At 32.8% G+C, this 21,551-nt stretch overlaps 2 protein-coding genes across 3 annotated transcripts in view; both read left to right on the top strand.

Annotated features, from left to right (window-relative positions):
* Positions 1-21,551, top strand: part of LOC118057446 (histone deacetylase 6) — a 74,753-nt gene that overhangs the window by 21,847 nt on the left and 31,355 nt on the right. The window lies entirely within an intron of this gene.
* On the top strand, positions 7,931-10,393 carry LOC118057449 (protein LATERAL ORGAN BOUNDARIES). 2 transcript variants are annotated; one of them, XM_035070027.2, is made up of 2 exons: positions 7,931-8,275; positions 9,372-10,393. In XM_035070027.2, the coding sequence occupies exon 2, from the start codon at positions 9,377-9,379 to the stop codon at positions 9,932-9,934; it is 558 nt and encodes a 185-aa protein (XP_034925918.1). In that variant the 5' UTR covers positions 7,931-8,275; positions 9,372-9,376; the 3' UTR covers positions 9,935-10,393. The 2 variants fall into 2 exon arrangements, with proteins under 2 accessions (XP_034925918.1, XP_034925917.1); XM_035070026.2 differs by having other exon boundaries at positions 7,935-8,222.

The following is a 21,551-nucleotide window of genomic DNA, read 5'->3' as shown; positions in this document are numbered from 1 at the left end:
GGAATACCATATGCTAAATGATAACTTGATAAGTTCAATTACTTTTGGAACATAATCTATCTAGTGCTGCTATTCTGCATGCAATGTACCAGATAATCTATGGACTAAAGATAATTGTCATATCATTAAAGCCATCAACATGTTTTTTTTAAAGAAGTTGGCACAATATTATTTTATTTCTTGTCAAGAATAACCATAATTTTGGTTCAAAATCGAAGGGGCCACTACTACTACTATGTTTGGTTTTTGTGGTTAGAAAGCATTTTTAAAAGATTTTGAATTTTATTTTTGTTTTAATTTTTTTTAACTTTTTTATATTATTTTGATGTGCTGATATTAAAAATAATATTTTAATATATTTTAAAATAAAAATATTTTAAAAACACCTACTAACACAATCCAAAACACTATCAAAGTTTCTTGTATTGCAGCCAGGCACTAGATGATACATGGGCCATGTCATCTACAAATGAAGCGTGTAAACAAGCACGCAGTATGGGGTATGAACATTCTCAAACATTCTTTTTGGGTATGTATTCATTAAAATTATCTTCAATAAAGTGTTTCTTGTTAAATAACCACATCTGACCCACATTTAACAAGGATAGCAAGTCGGCAGGCGTGCAAAAATGGCAGTCTCTTGGTCTTGACCCTCTCGACACAAAACAAGACAAGTTGAATGAATAAAAGGGAAGTAGAGGTGAAGAATTTAAAAATAAAAAAATAAAAAAAAAAAGTATTCGGGTATGTGGTATATGTAGTTGAATGAGAAGAGTGAGTGAAGAAGAGGCAGTAGGGCACGCAAATGCTACAACAATTTGTAGCTTTTTTGGGTCTAAATCTTAGCTAAGGACTAGAATAAGACAATATTATAATGGGAGGAGACGGATTGGTGTTATATGACATGATATGATATAACAATATAGTCTTGTTGCAATATTAAATGTAAATATTAATCATTAGTTTGGTAGATTATAATCTCTTAGGGCCCCATATTTGTTAACAAGTCGGTGCAAATCAAGAAAAACAGAGCCTTGACAATTTCTATTATATATAATTCATTCCGTGGGAATTAATTTATTTGAATAATTAATGACACTAATAGTACCATTCACAGAAAAAATAACAACCAAATGAGGAAAAGACTTTATAGGAATATTGAGAGTAGCTCAACTAGTCAGGTTTTAGATTTACATTTTAATAGTCACGAGTTCGAGTTTGATCAGTTCTCTCAAAATCACTAAAAACTTACATTGTCGTTAACTTCAGAACTCGTAGAATTAGTTGAAGTGCGTGCATGCTGGTCAAGACATCCATATTAATAATAATAAAAAAAAAGACTTAGGAAAAAAGAAAACAAAAGACAGAAAGAAATGACCAAGAGACTAACAATATTAAAATTGAAATTGACCAAAATAATTAATTTTTAAACAATTCAATTTAAACTATATATTTTTCAAATTTACAATTCTTTTAATACAAGGACAGTATTGATGATAACCTCGTAGAAGAATGTGATCTAAAAATATCAATTGCAAAAGGGACCTAAAAAACTCAAGTAAGCTTGTGCTAATTTTTCAAACTCGTGACTCGGATCTTAAAACAAAAATCACCTCATAGAAAGCAAACCAAAAAATATCATGAAACTAACTTTTCAATCAACAAAATACTGAGGGATGAAATTAAAAAATAAAGTTTGAATATGAAAGGATATAAAACAAAAAAAATATATCAATAAAAAGAATAAGGACTAAATTCAATTAAGAAAATGATAAAAAAAAATAAAATAGCAAGCGAAATAATGGGGATCAAATATAATAGATATAAAAAATAAATAAAAGGAGGGTGGAATTGAAAGAAAATTTCAATTCCATGAATTATTTAAAATAATAAAAATTATGATAAAAAAACAGGGATGAACTTTGAAAGAAAAATAAATTGAAAGGCTGCTTTGAAACTTTTCACAAGAAGGCATGGAAATCAATTAAGAAAAAGAGAGAGAGGAAAAAAAAATGAAAAAATTACTAACACCAAATCAGAAAGAAGTTGGGCATATGCGCTGCTCGGTGATTTTTAGAGGTCACCATGAAGATTCAAAAAGTCACTGCGGAGACGACACTGCATGCATCGTTCGAATAACACGAAAATACTTACGAGCAACTGCGTGAATAGAATGCACCAACAACTTTTTAATATTAAATAATATTTAATGCCTACTAGAATACCAAATTTCTCATGATCTAACTAAAAAATAAAAAAAAAATCATAATAAAACGATCAAAGAGCCCTTGGATGCAAACCTATGATAAATTGATTTTAAGGGAAATTTAGTTATTTTACTATGCTATAAAAAGGAAAGCCATTAATGCCCCTTCATGCCAATTCATTTTTTTTTTTTTTGCTTAAAGCGACATTCTGGTTATTTCATTGCACTAAAAACAACAAAAGACCTTATTACCCTCGTTGCCAAGACCAATTAGTTTGTTAAGAAGGGCAAAATCATAATTTTATTGTTCCATTAATCTATAGTGATAATAAGTCTAAAGCTACAATAAAATACTACAGTAAATGTTCATTCTCTTTTAGTTTAGTATTTTTTTTTGTTAATATGGAAATATAATATGAAAAAGAAGGCATACTCTTTGGGAAAAAAAAATCTAAATTGAGAATCATTATCATTGATCCTGTTTGATATTATTAAGTATAGTTGTAAAATCTAGATTGGCCTAATGGATCAACTTTGGACTCTGTTGACCCGAGGTTTGGAGTCATTTGAGTTGAAGAGAAAATAAAAGAAGAAAAAAACAAGGCCGACTCAATCAAAAACTTGAGTTGACTCGCTAATTTGGTAAAAACCCAACCCTTAACCTGTTGACTGGGTTTTTTTGAAAAGAAATTCTTTTTTTTTTATTATTATTATTAAAATGACATCGTTTTGGTTCTTTTATTTTCTAAAAAAAAAAAATTAGGGACGACCCTCCTGACTTATAACCTGCGTCTTGTCTCGGGTCGACCCTTAAGGTGAGTTTTACAACTATGTTATATAGACTAATTGATACTTCTTAATGAATTAAAGGGAACATGTGATTTATTTAAAAAACCAACTAAAATATATTATTATGATGCAGCGGTACATAAAATCCAAAATTAAATTAACAATAAAAAATAATAAAAATGACTCGAACAGTATTTTACAACCCTAATTTAAAAGTTTTTCGGACCTCAACTAAATATACCCATCATCCCATCCTCCTAAAGAACTAATTTTATAAAATACTTGACTGAAATTGAGATTGATCCCACGATTTAATTGAAAATGATGGGGTTTGTTATATGTAAGACTGTTTTTCTTGGCCTTGTTCCACTAGCACAAGAAGTATCAAGTTTAATATGTTTCATGTATGGTCTAATTATGAGAGATGTGTGGCCGATAAGAAGTATCAAAATCCTTCAATCTCTCTCGTATCACCCGCTCGTTTTTATGTTTATTTGAATATGATTTGCATAAGAAAAGAGGGAAAGAGAAGAAAGAGGGACATGTTGATTGATAAGTAGGAATTAATTGGAGGGGTGGTTGACAGCTGAATAGGAGGAGGATCGAGTGACTGAGGAAATTTGGTGATGGAGGGGCCATGGCCCCCAGCCCTTTGTAATTTATGCAAGCTTTCTCTCTCATATGATTAGCTTACACATTACACATGGAGACATGGGGATTGAAAAACGAAAACTCTTATCCCCGGAGGGAGGAGGGAGGAGGGTGGGGGTAGGGGGCACTAATTCAGAACAGCAACCGACGAAGAATGGTCGGAGAAGTGAAAGAGACCAAGAACAACACTGCTAGCTATAAGAGGCAACAACATCTATCCTTCTCATGAATGCCCCACTCCCTGGAAGACTCTAGTACTGTCCCTAGCTAGCTTGTTATTCTTTTTCATGCTCAAACAGCTACTTTGCCCCTTCTTCTATTTTTAGCATAGCTCACCGTTATTATATATTTTCTATTTTCTATTTTCTATTTTCTATGATCACTGCAGCTAATACTGGAAGACAACAATTTGTTTTCAAATCTTGATGTTGTTTCTTATACAATATAAATATTCTTAGTTATAATCCTAGTTTTCATGTAGAGTTAAAATCTACTAGGTTATCATATTTATTTGCTTTGGTGTGTGTGTGTGTGTGTGTGTAAAAGTACAAACATAAAAAAGAAAAAAACCTAGCTAGGTATTTAATTATTGAGGTTCTTTTAATTTGTTTCCACGAAAGCCTTCTTTTGGTTCGTGCGTGCATCTCTAAATTTAGATAATTGAATTATTGAAAAAAAAAATAAAGATTTTTGTTTTTTTAAGATTGGATGTGTTTGTGTTATGTTAGTTTCTTCGAAACTAAATAGCTTTCTTTGTTTTAGTCTTTTCAAAATCAAATATACCCTCTTATTGATAATCTTGTTAATTAGTGGTACCTCGTCACTTTAATTTATTAATTAGCAAAAGATCTATGATAATTAGTTTAATCACAATTTGACATTTAATTAGAAGAATTCACTAATGTTTTCTTTTCTGAGGAAAAAAAAATAATAATTCACTAATGTTTCCTTCTGCAAAGCAATTAGAATGGACATGGAGATTTCAATCCTCTTATAGATATGTTAAGATATATAAAAGGAAAAAAAAAAACAAGGAATAAGGCACCAATTATATACTTATATTAATTGAACAATATATACAAGAGATTAGCACTTTTACTAATTTTTCTAAATCACATAACATTATGTATTTTTTTAATATTCAAATACTTTATGGAAATAATTCAAACTGATCTCCATACGGTAGGCTAGAGGCTTATTGTTAGGGAAATTGTTTGTATAATAAAATAATTTAAAATAAACTAGTATAAGTTTTAAGTTTAAAATTTCTTTATTTGAAAGATATGTCAAAGAATAATATAAATTATATTTTAAAATTTTATCTAATAATTTTTAAATTATTGAATTGTGATAATTTGTTGAAAGTGAGCCGATCTACCCCAACACTGAACATAATTTAATATGATAATTCTATTTCTAGACACAATAAATTCTTCGACTAAGTCAGCAAGCACTTATCTTTCTTTTTCTAGCATGCATCAAGGCTCACTTTGATGAATTATGTTCTACAAAATCCACTGCTTATCTTCACAAGAACTCTCTGATGAAGCCCTTATAGATTCTACTTTACCAAATTACCTCTACAAAAGAACCATCATAACCTAGAAATACATAGCCATGCCATGACACTTTCAAGGGGGACCTTAACTTTAAATTTCTAACAAAAACTCAGAGGCACAGTCTCTGGATGTAAGAATCATGTCTTTTCCATGGCTCTATCATCAGAATTCCGGCCGATTCGTGACGGGAACCCTAAAAAACTTGGACCACTATACTACACCTACCACCTAGATAGCTAGTGGTTTGAAAAAGAGCTCGCAGAAACATGTATGCTGATGAAGCACACAGTTGATAGGGAATTTCTCCTACACAATAACTCAAGGCATCACATCCTCACTGAAGTTTATCTGTTACAAGAAATCTAAGTAGATTCACTCATTTTTGGTAAATAATAATAATAATAAAAAAAATGTCCTCAAATATGGCTTGAAGTGCTTATGATATCATCACAAATCTCTTCTTCAAGAACATGAGGGGGTTGACTTGATGGTTTCCTCTTTAACCACCAGGACTCAATCTAAAATCACTGTGAAAATAACTAAAGACTTGTGGCGATTTAGTCTCCTAAAAAAGACTGCTTGTGTGTGAATGGAAGCAAAACCAAAATAACGTCTACTCTACTCCCCAAAACCTTAGTATTGTGAGGGATCTAGTCACAGCACAAACTTTGAAAAGACTTATGTTAAGGTTATGCGTAGAATCTACATATACCTACTACAATCATTAATAATCTCAATATATATATATATATATATTCAAGGTCATCTTCTAAATAACTATTTAAAATTAATATATACACTCAGTTATTATAAAAAAAAATAATCATAATAAATTTAGTATAAGACGGTTACACTTCAAATCCTTCACACTTGAATTTTAAAAACATTTCATGAAAGAATAATATCTCATTTTTACTTTACTTCTTGTGAGTTCCAAAGGGCAATCTTTAACCAAAAAAAAAAGTGTCATATATAAACTTTGGTCTTGTATTTGACATTGTTTATTGAAATACTGCATTTGATTCATTTGAAAAACAAAAATCAAAATGCATGTGTTATTTTTTTAAAATAAAAAAACTCACCCTCTGTAGAAGCTAGCATATATATATATATATAGATTAAATAATTAAAATATTTAAGTAATTTAGATATTGAGGATTACAAAAGTGGTCACAGTCCGTTTTTTTCAAAAGCAGAAATCTTCAATCTTAAAACGTTACAGTCACTGCAGTTAGCATTGCCATGCTCCCTCTGGTTTCATAATTCTCCAAAGCCTGGCTTGGTTGACAAAAACTGTAAGCTTCAATTAGATGTTTTTCTCATGAAGAACACACAGAAAACTCGGAGGATATGGTTTGCTTCCATGTTCATCAATTACAACCAGTTTGAATGCTAATCACATGGAAACGTACTGTGATAGATTCTGTAAATTATTGACTGGCGTGGTATGAGCTAAAAAGGTAATTTGTTGGGACTGGACGGATAAAAACTAAGTAGATAGTGATGATTGTGGACTTTTTTTACAGGACTCCACCGTACTGCATATAAAGAATCATATATACGGCGCTCATTTTGCTTATTCAGCAGTTGATTCTTTGTGTTAACCCATTGCAAAGTAGCTCACACATATGAATAGAGATCGAAGACAAGCCAACTGTATATAAAATGTACAGACTCCTTGTCCAGTCCTTGCTAGGGCATATATATATAGTGAAAGAATTACCCAGTGAAGAGGAACATTCACACAAATACGAGTATATAGATATTTACCACAATAATAATATCATCAATAATAGGTGCTACCATTCTGGTATATGATCAAGTTCTGCAGGAGTAGTATCTGATATTAGGAAATCTTCATTTGGATTGCTCATTCCCAATTGGCACACCAATTAAAATCTTTTAAATGAAAATGGGTGGCGATTATAAAAACTTTAGGGTTCATCTTCCATTAGTCTCATATATTCTGAGTGTTATAAGAAGACAAAAGAATGATTAATCTAGAAGAATAGCAGCTCGAGAAGCCTGTGTTAAATCTTGAAATCCTATTTCAGGCCTTCACCTAACACCCGGTGTATAAGCTCCCGAGTGAGTCGCAAAGGTCCCTTGTCAACACTAAAATGCTCGCTTTCATGTTGTATTCGAAATCTCATCAACCAAGTAGTTTAATTTGAGTTAAAATTCGACTATTCTTATTTTCTTTTAAGCTTTTGCGGTAAGTGGTTCTCAGACACTATTAATACCTTTTGGATTGGTGTTTTATATAATTATCAACGAACAATGGGGCTTAAAACAAAGAAAAAAATTATTTATAGAAAAAACATTATTGTATTAGGGTTTGGATTAGGGTATCCAAATGAGATATAAATCATAATTGTGTAATTATAGTTAATCCTGTACATATACTGTTTGTGGATCTGATATGAGAGAAAAAATCAGAAGGTTCTTTCTCGTTCCAGGCTAATAATTTAGGAAAAAAACCTAAAGTCATCACATTTATGATTATTAGTTTGATCTATTTTTCCATACGCAATCAGTATTCTTGTCCACTTTACTAATAACACCTTATGTTGCAGCAAAAGGAGGGATCTAATTTGTTAATGTTCTTGATTAGATTGTCAATTGTTCTTCCTTTTTATAATAAAAATACGTATTACCGTAGTGCATGAGAAAGGGATATATGATGGAACGAAAATGCGAGACATCCCCACATCCTCGATATTATTATTAGATGCAGGGTCATAGTCCTTCTTTTATAGTGTACCTCTCATTTATCACCTTTGTCTTTTGCTTCCATTCCTTCTCCATTCACTAAATGTTCTTTGCTCTCTTCCTCTTACTTAATTTCCTACATTCTCCCTCTCTTTCTCTCAACAGCCAGTACTTAGGGTTTTGCTCTATGAGGGATCACCTGCCATAAATCTGTGTTGTTTCTCCCTTTCATTGTCTATAAGGTACTTTATCTTGGGAGGGAACAAAGAACATACATCTAGCTCCTCCACGGGGAAAAAAGAAAGGTACTTCTCTTTTTATTCACATGATCAAAGAAACCTAGCTAGATCACAAACAGGTAAGCATTTGTAGCTCCTTTAACCCTTCACTATGCTAATAGTTCTCTCCTGTTTTTGATGTTTTTGGAAAGCTAAAGGCTAAAAGATACTAGAGTGCTTTGGGTTAAAGCCTCTGGTTTAGGGCTTTGCTATGTTCATATGTACTATATCTAAAAAAAGACATGAATATACAATTATGATGAATTCACTATTCAGATCCCATTTTCAGAAAATTTCACAAGGATATTATGGCTTTAAAATTGGTCATGCAACTGAATTCTTCTAAATTAAGTAGCAGCCTGGATTATGTGTGAAGAAGTAAGAAGAAGAAAGAGAGTTAATGTTAATGGCATGGAAATCTAAATAGAAAAGACAAATTCTGAACCAAATTTTAAATTAGGAGACGCAGAAAGCCTGCTTTGGTGGTTTTGAGGGCGAGGTGAAGGAAATAATGTTTTTTTTTTTTTTTTTCAGAATTTCAATAGGAGGAATGAAACAGAAAATGAAATAAAGAAAGAAAGGCAGGGAGGCATAATTAGAAGGGGCCGAAAGAGAAAAAAAGAAGAAGAAAAAGAGTGTGAGGTAGTTCAGTATATATAGTTACCAAAGAAAGGGAAGTGTCAGTAAATTCTCAGATTTCAGTTGCTGTGCATGCATAGATCAAAGATTTTGTTTTCTTCCCTCTCTTTATGGGAGAAGAACAAGGGATTTCTGTGTCTGCCAGATGGAGAGAAAGTGAGATGTGGGATGGGATGCACAGACACAAACACACATAAATTTGAGATTTTCTCGAATTTGAGTTTGATAGGATCGAGAGCCTAGGTAAAGTAATTTAGGATGATTCTACTTAATTTTCGGACCTAACAGAATCCTCATATTAAACCTAGTATACAAGTCCTTTGTGAGTTGAAGAGGGAAATCAAGGAAAGAAAAGGAGAGGAAAGATTAAAGAGAACATCTAAATGAAAAGAAAAAAGTGCTGCAAATAAATTATACCTGACATAACATTCTAGATAAATCTGAAAATCGGAGGTGGGAAAATAAGATCAAAGAGCTTCAATTATGTAAAATCACAAAAAATTCCTGATGGAGTTTATGTATACTCTCCTTGTGCAGAGGAAATGGCTTCATCCAGCTCTTACAACTCTCCCTGTGCTGCCTGCAAGTTCTTGAGGAGGAAATGCATGCCAGGCTGCATTTTTGCACCTTACTTCCCACCAGAGGAACCTCAAAAATTTGCCAATGTTCACAAGATCTTTGGAGCAAGCAACGTGACCAAGCTCCTCAATGAGCTTCTCCCTCACCAAAGAGAGGATGCAGTGAACTCCCTTGCATATGAAGCGGAGGCAAGAGTAAGGGACCCGGTTTATGGCTGTGTTGGTGCTATCTCCTTTCTCCAGAGACAAGTTCATAGGCTCCAGAAGGAACTTGATTCTGCCAATGCTGATCTGATTCGCTATGCCTGCAATGAAATCCCAACTGCATTGCCTGCACCACCAGGGGCAAGCTCAATTCAATCAATGGCTCCTCGTCAAAGGCCGGTTGAATATAATAATAGAAGGATGGGCAATGAAGGGGGTTACTATCAAGCTCCAGGCATGCCAATACCTTATACTCTTCCTTGGAATGATAACCCTTCAGGGGATTCCAATGAAGGAGGAGGAGAAGGCAACATGTGATCAATTGAGAGAGAGAAACCCCAGGTAGGGTTTATAGCTACCTTGAGGGCGCATGGCCTGCAGGGAGTCATCTTGGTGTGGTATTATAAGGTTTCTAGCTAGCTAGCCTCACATGGACTCTCTAGCTAGAATACTTCATTAAGTACTTCTTCTAGTTGTTACATAGTAATTTATTCGGTCGGTTTGGTAATTAATTATACACAAGGCCTGCTAAAACCAAGAACTTAAGTAATCTGCTTGTGGTCTTAGCATGGTTATTTGGGACCTAAATAAGGCTGTAGAGCATGGTGTGTGTGAAACCTTTGTTGAGTCATTAGTGCAACTCTAGGCATGTGTGCATGTGGAGTTGCTACTTCTCTGTCATTGTTTATGTTTGAGAATAAATGATATCAAACTTAAATAAGTTTAAAGAGGATTCTCTAGCCTAAGTCTACGGCTTAGTCCTCCTTTGCACTTAAATATTCTTACTTGTAGCTTTCTGCGTTTTTCCAGTGGACCACTGAGTTAACTTTTTCTGCTAATTTTATTCAACAAATTCTTAGCCATAGGTTTCGAAAACACCCATACGTATAAAAGATGTCCAAATTGATCCTCCGGCTTGCATCTAACTACAGAAACGTGTTTGTTTTTATGCTGTTCAAGGAGAAAGTTGCACCTAACTGCTCAAAGTTTCTCTTTTGCATAACTATGATTCATGTTTATCTCATCGAGGCCTTTATACATATTATCATAATGGTGACCCGCAACAGTACACGAAGCAGTTCTGAAGAAATGTTAAAGCGTAATCGCACTTTCCATATATATAATGCAAACTGATCAGTTAACATTTAGCAGAACAAGTCGAGTTTGATGAGCAGCTGTAACTTTTTCTGCTTCTTTTGAAAAAATCAATTTCCAGCGTGTGAAGGTACATGTTTCGCTACCAGCTGAAGCAAAGGAGGGTACGGCGTGTGAATATATGTGTGGACTCTAATTTCTATAGTATATTTCTCCTTTTCAGCTCGTGAAGGCACCCACCTCTTGTTTCTATGGTTTTTCTATTTCAAATATCTAAAACAGTAACTCACAGTTTTTTTTGGTTTCATTGGATCCGTTTCATAAAGTGATCGTTCTCCCATGTAATGGCTTTCAGCTTTTGCTTCACCATTGACTGTTCTCATCCCCTATACTGGTAGACAAAACAGTATACCCCTGTAAGCTAAAAGATATTAACAGTGCCCTAGCAGCCTACTCTCTCTGCTCTCTCTCTCTCTCTCTCTCTCTCTCTCTCACACACACACACACACACACACACACACACAGACATACAATCGTGTGCTTAATCATGCATGAAGAATGAGAACATCCATTTCTTATAGAAAAAAGAAATCCCAAAGAACAGTCTAAGAAAAAGAAAACCCTAAATTAAACCCATAAAATCATAGAAGTTATTAGGGTTTCACATTGCACGTCATTATTGATCTGACCAGCAGCATGCTCTCTAGAGTGCTCTGAATTATTTTTTTCCAAGAAATAATTAAGGCACAAGCTGGGCATGTCTCCATATTCGGTTTTTGATCTGTCCTCTACTATACATAAAGTTTGAAGCTAAAGAAACAGTGTTACTTTATTGATCACACACACATGTATGTATGTATGTATGAGTGTGGAGAAACAAATGGAATTTTCATTACTTATTTTATATGTTTTTTGTGGTGGAAGAGAGTGAGAGATGACTATGAATTTCCTTATTTTCTTCGACTGACTAATGCTTTTCATTCCATTCTCTCTCTCTCATACATTCATATGTAGCAGTACAAAGCTTTGATCAGTAAAACGTCCATCTCTTCTGTTTCTAACTTCACTTTTTGTCAGACTCCTCTCTCTCTCTCACACACACACACACACAAACTGATGTGCTCTAGATGACATACTATATGCTTGCTTACTTTCGCTGTTGCAGGCACACAGATAAACACTGTAACATTCATAATCATCAGGGAAAATATATAAAAAAGATTAATGTCCCCCCCTCTCTCTGTCTCAATCGTATGATCTGGATTTGGGTCAGGCAGCTTCATGGTGTGAGGGAGAGATTAAGTCATCACTTTTGTCCTCCAATTCATCGCCTCCACAGCCACCTTTCTCGAGATCACCAAAACCTTACCTCTATCCTTCTTGGAATTTTTGGTGAACAAAATCTAGTGTCTGACCCCCTCCTGATTTCTTCACCATAATTAATTATATTCATAAAATATGTAGTAATTATTATGGAATGTACACACAGACAAAAACCAATATTGAAAAGAGTTTATCGTGTATATGAATTGTGATGTATGTACTGTAGGATCAGAAGGGAAGTCAGAATGGAAGGAAAGTAAGGCTTTTTCTGGACTCAATGCTGTGTTCTTTAATATATGGAAAGAAAAGAAAACTGTAACAGTTAGTGATTCAGAATCTATCAAACCCATCATCAATCTTTCTCTGATATATATGTATGTATATAATCAGAAACAAAAACTTCAAAGACGTGAGAAAGAAGCAAGGAACTGGTGAAACATGGCAGCTGCAGGGAGGCATAGATAGGACAATCTAACCTAACAGCAAGTGGGCCGGGGTCTGTGCCTGTGCCCACACACCATTTGTTTCTTTCTTGTGTGTACGTGTGTGTATCTATTAATCCCCCTCGTTGTAGGGTTTTGGGAGAGACACCAAGTGAGTTGCTCAGGTGGGATGTCTTCGTCGTTCTATCACTTTCATTCCCACACATGCCCTCAACAAATTTGGAATTATAACAGTTATAAAAATCCTTATTTCCCCCTGTTCATTCTGGAGCTGAAAATATATATTATCTACTGTATCTTTATTTTCTTAACTCTTGCTAATAATATGGGTCTCCAAATCATCTAACCTAACTAATTTTGAATACATATGATTTAGCATCTGTTTGGGATCAAGATCGCGGCTGCAATGCAATCGATCTCAACCTCTTTAGAAGCACCAAATGATTGCAGCTACAGTGCAACCTCAACCCCTTAGAAACACCAAATATAAAGAGAACATTTGGAAAAATATTAATTTAATATTTTTATAGGATAGCTCAATTAGTCAGATTTTATATTTATTCTTTAATAATTACAAGTTTAAGTTTTTTTAAAATTATTAAAAAATTATATGGATGTTAATTTCAAACGCATTAAATTAATTAAAATACATATAAACTAATCCATTTACATTAATAATAATAAAAAATCACGTAGAGATATCTCCATTCCTCAAAAATGAAATTACTCACACCTAACAACGATGCATTGAAAAGGAAAATGAGAGTCAAACACCAAATGATCCACATGACGTGAAACAAACCACTTGGTTAAGCGTGCGTAGTTAACTTAGTGTGATCATGAAACCAAGTTGTGATTAAGCAATCGCTAATCATGAGATGGTAATAGCACAGTCACTTAGTCAATCTGGGAGGAAAATCTGCCCTCATCAATGGCAAAACCCCTCCGTGATGGCCGACCCCGCGTAAGCATATGGGGAAGGCAAGCAATCACTCATGATCCAACACTTCCTCTCCGAAAGATTTTCTCTACAGAATATTGAAGTGACTTCCCTAGAGACCACCCACGGGCCATTTTAAGGGAACAACCAAGACCCGGAGAAGGGTCCATCTCCGCAATCTAAACACAGTAATGTCTGCTATTATAATATTGGTGTACATTTGGAAGTGTGGTAGTGATTGTGGTTAAAAGTATTTTTTATTTGGAAATATATTAAAATAATATTTAAAAAATAATCAATTTTGACATTAACCCATTAAAACGATCTGAAAATATATAAAAAATTAATTTTAATAAAAAGAATTAAAGTTTTTTGAAAAATATGATTTTAACTGCTTTTTCAAACATTATCTAAGTTGAATTTATTATCTTAACTATCTAAAAAGAATTTCTTGATGTATATAGTTTTTAATAAATTATTTATATTTTATGTATCCAAATTCATGAACAACCGATTGGAATTCATATTTGTTTTCATTTTTAATTTTGTTGCACCACAATTTCAGTCTAGGATTAAGCTCTTGATAGTGCTGGCGAAGGATGGATTGAATTGTTAGGTGAAGAGAGGGGTAAGCAAGATAAAAATATCAAGAGACTTTACTTTAGGAATGTTATAAATTTCTTGAGGAGTGGTGGGGGTTTGATGATAATTTTCAAGAGTCTAATATGAAAATATACCTAAGATCCAAGTACTGACGTAATTTTGAAAAATTTGAGGGGCCATGGCCTGTCGACCTATGCTTACACGCCACCCTGCTTACTTGATAGTGTGGTATTCAGGAGATCACTCTGGCTAATGTTAGGTTGCTATTCTCATATGAAAAAGATGAAGATAGTGAAGAATGAAGATAAATGAAATAAGATAAAAAAAAAAATAAGATAGATAAAATTATATTTGATAATAGTATATAAGATGTATTGATTGTTTTTATATCTTGTTTGTTTAGCATAGTAGATAAGAGATAATAAAATATTAAACAATCTAATTTACAACTATAGCTATAAAATCTCATAACATATTGACCTTGAACCTAGACAACTCCAGGTTTAAGAAAAAAATTTAAAAAACAAATGATTGATTCAACCTAATTTGATCAAAATCCAGGTCAATTTGGGATAAAAAATGGTAAAAAACTCATTGAATTTTTTTATTTTTTTTAAAAGATCATAATGACCCAAGATAAAATATGGATCAAAAACTTTTAAAAAAATTGATCAAAATAATGTTGCTTTGATTCTTTTTTTTTTTTTTAAATAAATAAATTGGGTTAACCCTCCGATACGTGACTTGGGCCTCACCCTGGGTCGGTTATCAAATCGAGTTTTAAAATTATAATAATAATTAATCACTTTTATACATACAATGACTCGGATGAACTGGAGTCAACACTCTTGACCCACGACTCAGTCCTTGCCTTGGGTCGATCCCCGAGTCGAGTTTTAAAATTATGATAATAACTATTTTTATCATTGACCTGGATTGACCATCTTGACATGTGGCTCAAGCCTTGCCTCGAGTTGACTCCTTAATCAGGTTTTAAAACTATAATAATAATCACTTTTATCTTTACATTGACCTGGGTTGACCCTCTTAACTAGTGATTCGAGCATTGTCTCGAGCCCTCGAGTAAGATTTTAAAACTATGATAATAACTATTTTTATTCTTACATTGATCCAGGTTAATCCGGTCAACCCGGGTCAAGGGTCACGACCTATTACCAAGGTCTTGTCCCAAGTCGATCCCCATGTCAGGTTTTAAAACTATAATAATTATTACTTTTATCTTTGCGTTGACCAAAGTCAACGATCAACTTGACTCGTGACTCATGCTTTACCACGGGTCGATCCCGAAATCAATTTTAAAAAAACTATAATAATAATATTTTTTATTCTTATGTTGACTCAGGTCAACCTGAATTGACTCTCTTAATTCGTAATCGAGATCTTACTCCGTATCAACCTTTAATTTGAGGTTTAGAATTATAATAAAAACTATTTTTTATCATTGTATGTCTTAGTCAAACAATTTTAGAATTAAAAGTTTTTTACAAGGATAATTTAAAAATAAAAAAATATATATTATTTTTGGAAACTTATCTTTTTTGTACTTCGTATTTTGAAAATACATTAACTCATTTCAAAATTGTTTGATATAATTATTTTTATTCCATTGTTTCTGTTTCTACAATTAAAAATATTGTATCCTTACTGTCTATATCTCTTCTATCCCTAAACAATAACTAAACGATACATTAAAGCTACTTCTAAAGGTATAGCATTTTACCCTGCATAGCCTTTAGTTCTCATAATAAACTAAGGTCGATACTCATTCTATTTTGTCACAAACAGTACTAGGAAACGTCAATCTCAACGCTCAAAATTACAGAGTAAAATATGTTTGTATTTACGTTTTAAAAATACTTTTAAAAAAATTTTATTTTTATTTTATTTTTTTCATGTTAAAAACAGCTTTTAAAAAATAAAAAAAATATTATTTTGATATATATTCAAACAAAAATACTTTAAAAAATAACCAAAACTATATTCTTAAACACCCTATGAGTTGATGCATTTCTATTACATATAGATATTTGAGATCATACCTTATATCTCATTCCAAGTACACCACATAACTAAACATTGCTTAGAGATCCAACCAACCTTGAATTTTTGAAAATTTTTAACTCAATCTCTTAAACATATAATATTCTCTCTCTCTCTTTCTTATAATATCTTATTTTCTATTTAATCCTTGTATATAATTTAACTTTCCAAGTATTTTTTATAATAATTGAGGGAGAATATTATTAATATTTAGTTAGTATCATTGAAATAAATGATAAACTGATTAAAGAAAACTTACATTGTATAAAAAAAAAATACTTTCCAAGTTTATTGATTCTTTTTGGTGTTTTCCAAGTTCATTAGCTAGGTTCGTTGACCCCAATGATCCTTCCAAGGGCACGAGTCCAAGCCACTACATTTTATTTTTTTCTTGGGAGCTGGATGGTAGAAATGATCAGATATAGTTCTAACGTTTGGAAGCGAAGCTACGGAACATTTCTTTGTTCCTAAGATAACATTCAAAGAACCTAAGAAAGGAGCAAAGATTAATGAATTGGATATTAAACAAAAAATAAAGAAAAAGAAGGCATTTTAATTAAGCTATCTAAAGATTTCTCAACTAATTAATCATGTTACCCATCTTCGGATAAAATTTGTGTAGTAGCTTTAGCCCCACAAAATGCATCATGACCCGGATCTATTGGGCATGCTTTTGAGCTTTCTGCATGAAAGAAGAAGAGAATGCTTTAATTCCAAGACTTCTGCACGCATAATTAAGCTCAGTCAAGGGGGATTAAGCAATAATTAAGCTCAGTCAAGGGGGATTAAGCAATAATTAAGCTCATGTTTACCCCCCAGACAGCAGTACTGCCTCCTGCTGGCATGTATGAAGGAGTTGTTGAAAAAAGGGCTTTATAAGTGGCTAATACAACATATATATTCTCTGTATCGTGCCTCTATTTCTCACATGCACTGAATTATTTGAGTATTTCTTTTGTCAACTCACCAATGATGATGGCCACGGTGGTTGCCACGGCGCTGCAAGATTGCGGATTAAAGAACTACGCTTTTCTTGATACGCATTTCATGTTTGACAACGGCTATATAATTAATGAAAGAGGGCGATACTATATTAATTCATACACCAAGATATTGTAGTACAGATTTAGATTTGATGGAGAGAATAAGAATATCTTCTAGTTGTTCGTAGCGGTGGCTTCTCTCTAAATTTTTTACTTTGAAGGATGCGGAGAAGGAATACCTTCTCTAATCATATGCGCAGAAAGTGTCCCTCATGGAATATATTGCCACATTTTGACATGTCGAAAATGACAACATCAAATAAAGTTGAACTATTGTTAATTATAGGGCATTTCAAACGTATCAAGATGCCCCCTGATCAAGGTCGTCCCAGGCAAGGTTTTAATTCAAATCATAAGAGGAGCCATGGTGCTAATTTCTTGATTGATTGTGTGATCCAGAATAATTATGGTGGGTTAATCTTGATTGATCAGAAATGGGTATTTAATTGATAGTTTACTAAGTATGAGTGATATTGTCGGGCCGGTTTTACACATCCAAAGGAATAGTCAAAGGTTTTTTTTTTTTATCAACACCTGTTTTAAACTAGTCAATATAAATGGGCAAAAGCCTAATTCAATGTTTAACTATCTTTGAGTCCAACGTATATTTTTTTTTTTTTGAAAAAAAAAAAGTAGTCAATTCAACAAGTTTCTTTTTAAAAGGGATTGATGTTGAAACTTTCATGAATGATCTAAATTAATAAAAAAATTTATTTTTTATGATCGATATTGAATTAAACTAAAAACATAAATTGCATATGTATTGTAATTAACTTTATAAATACTTATGGCAATTAAAAGTAAATTTAGGAAAACATACACATAAAAAATAACCTTTCATTTCGAAATAATATGTTTCATTAAATATAATTTAACCTCTTATCACCAATATATTATTTAGAGACAAATAAATAATGAACATTCCTTACAGGACCTAACATTGCATATGTAGATTGAATATTTGGCAGATATTAAGGTAACCCAGGTTTGGAACATTAAAGAGTTGTAAAGAAATTCTTGTGATACCTTTAAGGAACTAAGGATTAAAACTTATATATAGACAACATGATTATTAAGAAGTGATTGGATATTCAAATTCTAATTTTATTGGCTGCCTTGACTTAATAAAGTCGACATCATTATATTTGTTTTATTAGCTAGATTGGTCATTTCTTAGAGAAGTGCAAAACAATCTTTGGTTGCTACTTCTACTACTGAAGCAGAGTATTTATCATGTTTTGAAGTGACATCACAAGCTAAATCGTTAAAGAATTCTATTTCAAGGGTTAAAGTTATTTACAAAATTTTCAAGTCATTGAGAAATAGAATTTATAACAATAAATTAATCCATTATAGTGTTTCATCCAAGAACAATAAGAGAGAAAGTCATAATAAACTTATCAATATTAGATATCAAGTGATTTGAGAAGATATCAAATCAAACAAAATGATTGTTGAACACATGAATTGATCCATTAATAAAAGGTTTATCAATTATTGTTTATAAAAAAAAACATATTGAGCGTCCGAGACTCAATTTTATTATGTAGGTTTTTTTTAATGTAATTGAGATACTCTTTTGTGTTTCCATTACATTTTATTGATTTAAAAGACTTCATTAACTTCATAATTGTGTTCTCTTATTTGATTATATACATAAAGTTTAGAAAATGACAATACATATTTGAATTTTGTTTGGTGACCTTGAATGAATATTTAGAAGTGCATTGACAAAGATATGTAACATATATAGTTCTCATTCAAAAAAAAAAAAAGTTGCTTTGTAATTCGTGAAAGATAATAATTGCTCTAAAGAATTTATTGGCATGATTCATGCAATCTTAAACTCTTTTAATATTAGGTATATATTAACCGTTGGAAGGGCCAAGTAAGAAAATATTAGTTATGCTTTAATTTTTAAATTAAAATGTTATTTGATGGACCATTGCCCATTTAATATTTAAATAATTAAATTCTCCATATCAATTATTTTTTTCTTTTGAGATTGCATTGTGATAGCAAGGTGTAGTTATAATCCCTTCATTTATGGGGAAAAAAGGATTAAAAAATACACAAGTGAGAAATTTCATGTGATGAACAAGGGTCTCTTGTCTAACAAAAAAAAACCTTGTAATTTCTCTATCAATTATGTAGATTAAGATATTGGATAAACTAGATAAATATTTATCAATTACTTTTTCATATTTTAGGATTTATATTGTCGTACAATGGAGGAGGTAGGTGTTTTTGGAACTTCCACTTTTATTTTATGATAATATTGCTAACAATATATTTAACCATATTGTAAATTAATCTAAACAAATAAATCATCGATCATGTCATTAATTATTATTACCAAACCTAAGTTAATATTCGTATCATGTCAATTGTCATCGTCAACATAACAAAATTGTCGCCCAACTAGTTCATTTCTATACTAAGAATTTACAAACTGTGTATCAATTTCGATTAAATCATTCACCAATCATGGAAAATTCAGTCATAAATGAATAATTTCCAACTTCTATTGGTCTTTTGGGTAATAAATCAACCCACCGTTTTAATCCAAATCAAATCAGGCCCCCAAGCAAAATAGCCCAGCAACGGGAAGCTCCAAAAGCTTTGGGACTGCTTGCTTGTTTGAGCCACCACGCTGACCCTGCAAACACGTGCTACGAAGGACACACTCACCGTGCAACTGCAAGCTTGTACATCCCACTTACCAAACATGTGTCACCCCATTATACCACGTGTCCTTTCCCCCACCTCCAAAAATATAACGCTCGTTATGTGCTCTCCGTTTTTGCATGTCATCTCCATCTCTGCAGTAATCTACAAGCTGATCTTTAGCTGGTTAAGTACTGTAAAATAATATTTTAATTTAATAGTTTAAGTTGTTAGGTGAATTCTCAGGATATAATTTATATTATTCTTTAACACATCTTCTTAAATAAAAACCCTTTGGATTTGAAACTTATACAGGTTCATATTACCTTATATTTAATTTTTATCAAATAAATAAAAATAGTAAGATTTGAACTCGTGACTGTTTAATCATCAAGGCTCTAATATCATGTTAAAGAACCATCTCAATCCAATAACATAAACTGTTAGGTGAGGTCCTAAGATATGATATATATTATACTCTAACAAGCACTTTCTTAAGGAAATTAGTTAGCACAGTCCCAGCCGCCTCTCCATGGCTGACTTTCGCCAGCAACAGCTGAGACCTGGTGGTCAAGGCACCGCGGGCATCCTCCCTGGAATGGGTCCTTCAACTTCCCAGGTTTTGGTCCCTGTTGCCTGTTGGTGGTACCCTTCTCTTCCTTGCAGGTCTCACTCTTGTAGGGACACTTACTGGGCTAGCTGTGGCAACGCCACTTTTTGTTATTTTTAGCCCAGTTTTGGTCCCTGCAGCTCTTGTCATAGGGCTGGGCGTGCTTGGATTCTTAACGTCTGGTGCTTTCGGGCTCACTGCACTCTCATCGCTCTCATGGATGGCCAGCTATATTCGAAGCTGATCAGAGGTCCCTTGCCACAGAAATTGGATCCAGCAAAACGGAGGACGCCGGAAACGGCAGGACAAGTGGACCATAAAGCTAGGGGGACGGGCCAGATTGTTCAGAGCAAGGCCCAAGAGGTGACATAGGGTGGTCAAGAGGATGTTAAACAAGCTATCCAGATATCAGTAACAAAATGTGTAATTAATTGCTAAAGTTATTTATCTCATTAGTAAATGAAGACATGGTGGTCAAGTCTTATAGACACGACAAGTTTTCTCTATTCTCCATTCTTACATCATAAAAAAGGATTTAGTATATTTTCCCAAGCAGTTGTATGTCTTGTTCCTTTCGAGTTCTAGTAATAAATTTTCTACGAATGTAATATGAAAGGACTATCCTTCAAGGTTGGTTTTTTTTTTCTTTTTTTCCATTCAATTATAAAGAAAAAGGATTTAATTCTCTAAATATGAAGTGTCTTAAATGATCTTTTGCATCTTATCATTGGTGGCAAAAAGCATAGTTAATAAGCACGACTTGACAAATTGATCCGAAATTTAATTTGAGTTGAGTGTTTTTTTACAAGAAATATTTAAAAGTTGACTTGGTATAATTAGACTAAAAAATTAAATTGACTAATTGGCAAAGCTCAAAAGAAGCTAGCTTTCACGGGCTAATAGGCTTGTTGAGCCAGACCATGACGCAATGTTGGCTGGAAGTATTTGCTGCCGGCCACCTCCTTTTTGCTGTCGTCGTATGGTTGCGCAATGATTACCAAACCACTAAACTCTAAATAATGCTGTGTGTATTTTTTATAGTGCCTTATTTGGTGAAATGTCCTTTCAATTATCACACACAATTTTCAACAGAGCTTGACTTCTTTTCTTTCTTTTTCACCTCCGACAAAGTGGATATTATTGTAATTTT

The sequence above is a fragment of the Populus alba genome, chromosome 15 (assembly GCF_005239225.2).
Source record: "Populus alba chromosome 15, ASM523922v2, whole genome shotgun sequence".
Classification (NCBI taxonomy): domain Eukaryota; kingdom Viridiplantae; phylum Streptophyta; class Magnoliopsida; order Malpighiales; family Salicaceae; genus Populus; species Populus alba.
The sequence above is the reverse complement of the archived record's forward strand: the minus strand, read 5'-3'. Positions and strand labels throughout refer to the sequence as shown.